Source organism: Tursiops truncatus, chromosome 7 (genome assembly GCF_011762595.2).
Source record: "Tursiops truncatus isolate mTurTru1 chromosome 7, mTurTru1.mat.Y, whole genome shotgun sequence".
NCBI lineage: Eukaryota > Metazoa > Chordata > Mammalia > Artiodactyla > Delphinidae > Tursiops > Tursiops truncatus.
The window spans coordinates 69,379,193-69,385,192 of NC_047040.1; the positions used below are offsets into that span (position 1 = coordinate 69,379,193).

At 39.8% G+C, this 6,000-nt stretch overlaps 1 protein-coding gene across 4 annotated transcripts in view; it reads left to right on the forward strand.

The window, feature by feature from the left end:
- Positions 1 to 3,041, forward strand: part of FAP (fibroblast activation protein alpha) — a 72,134-nt gene extending 69,093 nt beyond the window's left edge. For all 4 annotated transcript variants that reach the window (XM_019923268.3, XM_019923269.3, XM_073807643.1 and 1 more), the window contains 4 exons: positions 285 to 349; positions 851 to 923; positions 1,186 to 1,259; positions 2,640 to 3,041. In XM_019923268.3, the coding sequence (XP_019778827.2) occupies positions 285 to 349; positions 851 to 923; positions 1,186 to 1,259; positions 2,640 to 2,741 (314 nt within the window). In that variant the 3' untranslated portion in view covers positions 2,742 to 3,041. The remainder of the gene's footprint in view (positions 1 to 284; positions 350 to 850; positions 924 to 1,185; positions 1,260 to 2,639) is intronic.
- Positions 3,042 to 6,000: the final 2,959 nt, after the last annotated feature.

Below are 6,000 nucleotides of genomic sequence, written 5' to 3' on the forward strand. Positions count from 1 at the left end.
TTGGGTAGAAGTGAAAAAGTTTAAGAGCAGCCCTTTCTATCGTTAGCTGCTGCTGTTTCCACAGTCTTCTCCTGCATTGCTTCTCCAGCCCTACTGAGGCAACTTGCAGAGCCAATGACTTGGGTGGAGCGTTACAGTAAAGGGCAGCAAGAACCTTCCTCGGCAGCTCCACCTGGGAGATTGATGAGCAGTTATCAAACTCGGGGGTGGGGGGTTCTGGTTGGTTAATGAAATGACACATATCACATGCAAACAACACACTCATATACTCATATGTTTTACAGCATCTATCTACACAGAGCGATTCATGGGCCTCCCAACAAAGGATGATAATCTCGAGCATTATAAAGTAAGCATTTTCTGTTTGATTTAGGTCATTAATTTATTTCAAATGTGCTAAATAATTGGAAAGCAGTCATTCAGAGTTTACAGTTTTGCTGGGTCCCCAAAGCAAGTATGATGATCTTTTGTCAGCTGCAAAACACCTCATTAAAAAGGAATTGACTCCTTTTGGATTCTATTTTTTCTTTCCCCATCCTCCTTCCCTAACTTCCCTTTTCTTCATCCCCCTCCCCAGCCCCTACTCCTACACAGCTTGAGCGGGCATCATTTATGCCTAAGGTCTCACTCATATGTAACATATGACACATAAACTTTCAGTTTTTCAAACTAAGAATCAGATGGAAGTAATGCAAATGATGATGAAAATGTGTTGCTCTGACTCTTAAATATTTATCAACCAAAGCAATACATAATTTCAGTATTGGTGCTAAGTCCATTGCACAATGATTTAGCTAGTTTTCTATTAGAACTTGCAGCAACTAAAATGTTAATTTTTCCCCTTTTCCAGAATTCAACTGTGATGGCAAGAGCAGAATATTTCAGAAATGTAGACTATCTTCTCATCCACGGAACAGCAGATGGTGAGGTTTAAGCAAGACTCTTACACATAAAAATACTGAGCCAGCATCACTTTGTTTAAGAAACATTAAGCATCCTCCTATGCCTGTGCTCAGGGTCAATACCTAAGAGTCAGGGACATTTCCATAAGCGAGTGTGATTACTCACTGCTGACAATGTCAACTGCATGACTAGATAATTGTTGGTGTTCATTTCCAGGCGGTACATTGTCACTCTGTGCTTTCTGGTATTTAACAGCACTTTAACTCTCTCTCTTTGTTGCAGATAATGTGCACTTTCAAAACTCAGCACAGATTGCTAAAGCTCTGGTTAATGCACAAGTGGATTTCCAGGCAATGGTACATAATTTTGTTTCACTCATGTTCATGGCCTTAGACCCCTAAGCTAAAAGGAGGACGCTTCTTTTTTTTTTTTTTTAACACTAAAACCTGACAAGGAGGCTGTTAAGGTAGAGTAGACAGAACATTAGCAAATGACTCTTGGATTTTTCATGAACTCCCTGAAGGACACTAGTCAAACCACGTCACCTCTGTTGATCCCAGCTGAGTCATATATAAAATAAAGGCATCCACAAGCTTAGAGGATCTTCTAGCTCAAACATCCAATAGTTCTGTGGTCCTACGTATTAAGTGTAGCTATGTGCTTAGAGTCCCTGTAAAATCTGAGAGCCTCAAAGAAGCTAGAAGATTCTGTTTATTCAGTAAGAAGCAATCGCAGAATGTTATGAGACCTCAGAGGCTCCCTGAAATCAGGTGGTTCCACAGAGTTAGAGAATCCTTCCAGCTCTGTGTTCTCAGTGCCTGGCGTGTGGTCGGCCCATCACAGAAGGTCATACTTTTACTGAGTAAATGAATAAATGAGCTAGCTGTGAAATCCGGTTGCATGAAGAATGGGAAATGGAAACAGAGAGGAAAATAAGGCAAAAGCCAAAGCAAGGGACACAATCCCTGGTGGCTATTGTTCCCCCTCTTCAGGGAACATAAATTCTCCCTCACTTGCTTATGTTGCCCAAGCACCTACAAAAGGAAACCCCCATCTTTTGGAAATTTGGTTTCTTAAAATAATTTAAAAAGGGTGAGGTGGGATTTTTCTGATCTTTTTTTTACCCCATTTACCCGTTTTTGAAATTGTGACTCCCAAAGTAAATTCAACTCATAAGTACATAGCATTACATCAATAACCACTAGCCACCTTATTCAGTGAAAGCAATTATCTTACCAGCAACTCTCCAGCAATAAAGTTTCAATTTGTAATACCATCTCCTATGGAGGGTATTTACAGTTACATGTATTGTGAATTTTCTGCAACAGATAGGAATTAGATTCATGGAATTTTTGAGCTAGAAAGAGCCTTAGAGAAAATCAAATCCAACCCCCTCATTTTTCAAATGAGGAAACCAAGCTCCAGAGAAGCAAAGTAACGGACCTAACGCCCCAGCTCTGGAACCCAGGATGCTGGCCGCCGTGGAAGTTCAGCCACCGAGATCTCAAAATAGAAGTTTGAAAAATATGAAACAGTAGTGAAGGTTAATAAAAAGACTTTAAATCTTCCTGTTCTAAATGTTTACCTGTAACCTATTTTATTTATGCAAGTGTTCTGAGGTAGACTTCCAGCCATAATATTAGAAAAATTATCAGGTCCTGAGAGGACAAAAAGCCAAAGCTGGATGCATTGTGTGTCTGCAGGAATAAAACAGGTTTCTTCCCTTTGTGTTTCAGTGGTACTCAGACCAGAACCATGGCATATCCGGCCTGTCCACGAAGCACTTATACACCCACATGACCCACTTCCTAAAGCAATGTTTTTCTTTGTCAGAGTAAAAACGATGCAGATACAAGACTGTATCACAATCTGAACACTTCCTATAAATGCCTCAGACTGTTTGCTTGTTTTACTCTTTATGCTGTTAAATGTTGGTGTAAACAAACAAACGAATGTTGTTCTGAAGGCTGACAGAAAATTCAGAGGACTCAGAAGTTCAACCTAAATATTGTTTACATTTTCTGGCACTCTGTGAAAGAAGAGAAGAGGAGGCCATACCTTTTGCTTTGGACACAGACAGTGTTTTATCACCTGTTCGTTTGAGGGGAAAAAGAATAAAGTCAGAAGTTAAAATGCTATGATTTTCTCAGTGTGCATTAATTTCAGGTTCCCGTTTCTATCAGAGAAAGAAATGCTTATGTTAGGCAAGTGCTTGAATAATATTAGGGTGGTCACGAAGGAGAAGAATCTAGAAGCAGTTTTGGATTTTTGTAATTAGAACTCCAAATGCTGGAACACACAGCTCAGAGTGTGCGAAAGCATTGTTCAGAAATCAGGTTGGCAATACATTTTGTAGAGGCACCCTGACGTTTGCACTCTGTGCTGTCCCTCCAAGAAATGTTTATTAAATTTCTCCCAGAAGATTTCTTCAACATTGCCAAAAGCATCTGATAAAGATAAAGTCAGAATTTTGGATCCAGGCTCCTTTTAAGAAATGCTTCAAATTTGGAAATGTTCCTATTTTGGATCCCTTTTTAGAATGAGTAATGGTTAACTGTTTTCTGATTGCTAAGCCACACCAAACTAAATAAAACAAAAAATCAGATAAAATGGACTTCAACAGCTGGAGAAGGAAAATGTTACATCTGGAGCTTATTCTGGGGTTTTAGTTCTATGTTACAGGGTTTATTTTGGAAAAGAAACAAAAAAAAAGAGCCATAATGCCAGCAATCCCAAAGGCAATGCTCTGTCAACAACTGTCCCCATCAATTAGAAACACAGGCAGTACGCCATCTCTGTGATGGCCACGGAATTAAAAAGATCCACAACAGATCACCAGAAGATGTCTTAAATGAATGCTGAAAGTATTATGAAGCCGCTGCCGAGAGGACTTTCCATTGACGCAGTTCCCAGCATTCAATTGCCCTGGATGATTTTTCCCCATCCTTGGTTTGATTCTTCCCAGTGTCAGGTAGAAGACCCTCACACCTTCCGTCATGCTGTATAACTAGAAGAGCCAGTCCAGGCAGGGACCTCAAAGGTCATACACCACAGACTCTTCTAGAGTTTTCAGACCTTTCTCAGTCCAGCACTCTTTCTCCTATGACTTTCTGAAATCATGCTCCCATTCAGGCCACAGAGTCCCACCCACCTCACCTGTCAGGAAGGGTACTTGGTGGAGGTCAGGGAGCCTGGGCAATACCCTCACAGATGCAGGACTGGCCACAGCCCCTCCTCTGCACATCCATACAACTGCTGATGCCCTCAGGGTCAGAGGGAAGCTACTACTCTCCTTTTCTGTTCCACAAGGAGCAGCCTGTGAAGCAAGCCCAAGAGATTTCTGCATGGTTTTCTTCCCATTCGCTCTCCCCAGCTAGGAAGGGGAGACGAGCCAACAGCCCTTTTCTAACACTCTGTTAAGGGAGACAGCAGGGCAATTTTGTAATTATTATTTGTATAATAAGGAAGTCTTGTTACCCCAGCTTATCTTCCGCCTTTGTGGAATATGCAAACCTGGTGTTTAATATCAATGTGCAAGAAGTGGTTTCCAGCCTCAGGCCTTGGCTCCCACTGCCACAGAGGCAACTTCTACAAGACAGATCTAACTGCGTCATTTTCTCAAGTAGAAACCTCCAGGGATTCTCCATGGTCTGTAAAATAACATTGTAGATATTCTATGTAGAACATTTTCATCATCACAGAAAGTGCTATTCGATGGTGCTATCCTAGAGGAATCTTCACAGACCATATCTTGGAACATAGCATATGGTAGAAGCTCGCCAACCAGTGAATGATTGAACGACTCTGTCTACATGGAAGACTCGGGTTTTCTACATCACCGTTGAGGCAGCCTCCCCTGACCCCTCAGGCGCGCCTCAGGACTATCAGTGTGTGTTTATGTACTTATTCATCCATTCAACAACCATTTATTGAGACTGTCTGTATACCTGACAAGGCTTTGAGGACATAGTGCAGAGTAAGGCAGCAACTAGAGTGGCAAGGTTGTTTTTTAATTTTTTTTTTAACATTCACATTTTGTACAGCTTTACTAGATTTTTCTTTTGGCTTGGAAAATAAGAGGTACATAAAGTACAAAGATTTTAGTAGAAAATACGAAATTAAAAGAGATGATTAAACGTCTTACCTTTTCCATTTGTAGGAAGTGAATTATAATAATAACTATTGTTTACCACATTTTATTCTTTCATATGTAATTTGGGGAGGAGGTTGTCCCAACATCCTAATTCATGCTGCAGGGTAGAATCATCCTTCACATATCGCAAACTAGGGATTTTCACGCATTCATTCAACAAATGCAATTGCAAGCCACTGACTCAGGTACTATAGGTGACCCTCCCCCGCAGATGACATGTATGTTAAACAGTATGCATATCTGTGGGCAGAGCTTAAGGCTTGTGAAGATGAGATATGAATGTGAGTAACTACAATGCAAGTTCAAATGACATCAGTACTCTGGGGGTGAGATTCTAGTAGGTGTAAGAGGAAAACCATAAGAAATGATGCCATTTCAAAATAACCTCAAATGTCAACCCTGCAATGCTGGCCTTAGAGCTATTTTTAAAGGTTTCAAAATTCTAAATGATCATCAAATATTTGTCAGAGTGAATGAAAGAAAAGCAGCAAAAAAATGGGTATCTTGTTAAATTTAATACAGATGAGGGAATTTTGATTGAGGTTTAAATTTTTAAAAAATCTTCTCCAAAGTATAAAATGTATGATTTATTTCCTTCAAGAAACATTTTTTGAGAACCTATACTGTGCATGGAAGTATTCTGGGTACTGCAGGGGCTACAAAGATGAATGTATGTGACAGGTTCTCCATTTCTAGACTGTTTCAGTAAAGGCAACTTAACGAATCTGATTTTCCCAACATTTAAGCATTTTTCAGAAACTGACAGATCTTTATGCAAATGTTGTTGCCAAGCTGTTTGTAATGGTGAAATTATACTTTGACAGTAACTCTTTAAAATATATTAAACCCAGCTAAGGTTTTTTTTTGAAATGTTGCCAATTAAGTGACTTTAATGAGCTTCTTGATGGTAATGTAATTAAAATTCAGATGTTCTAATTGTAAAA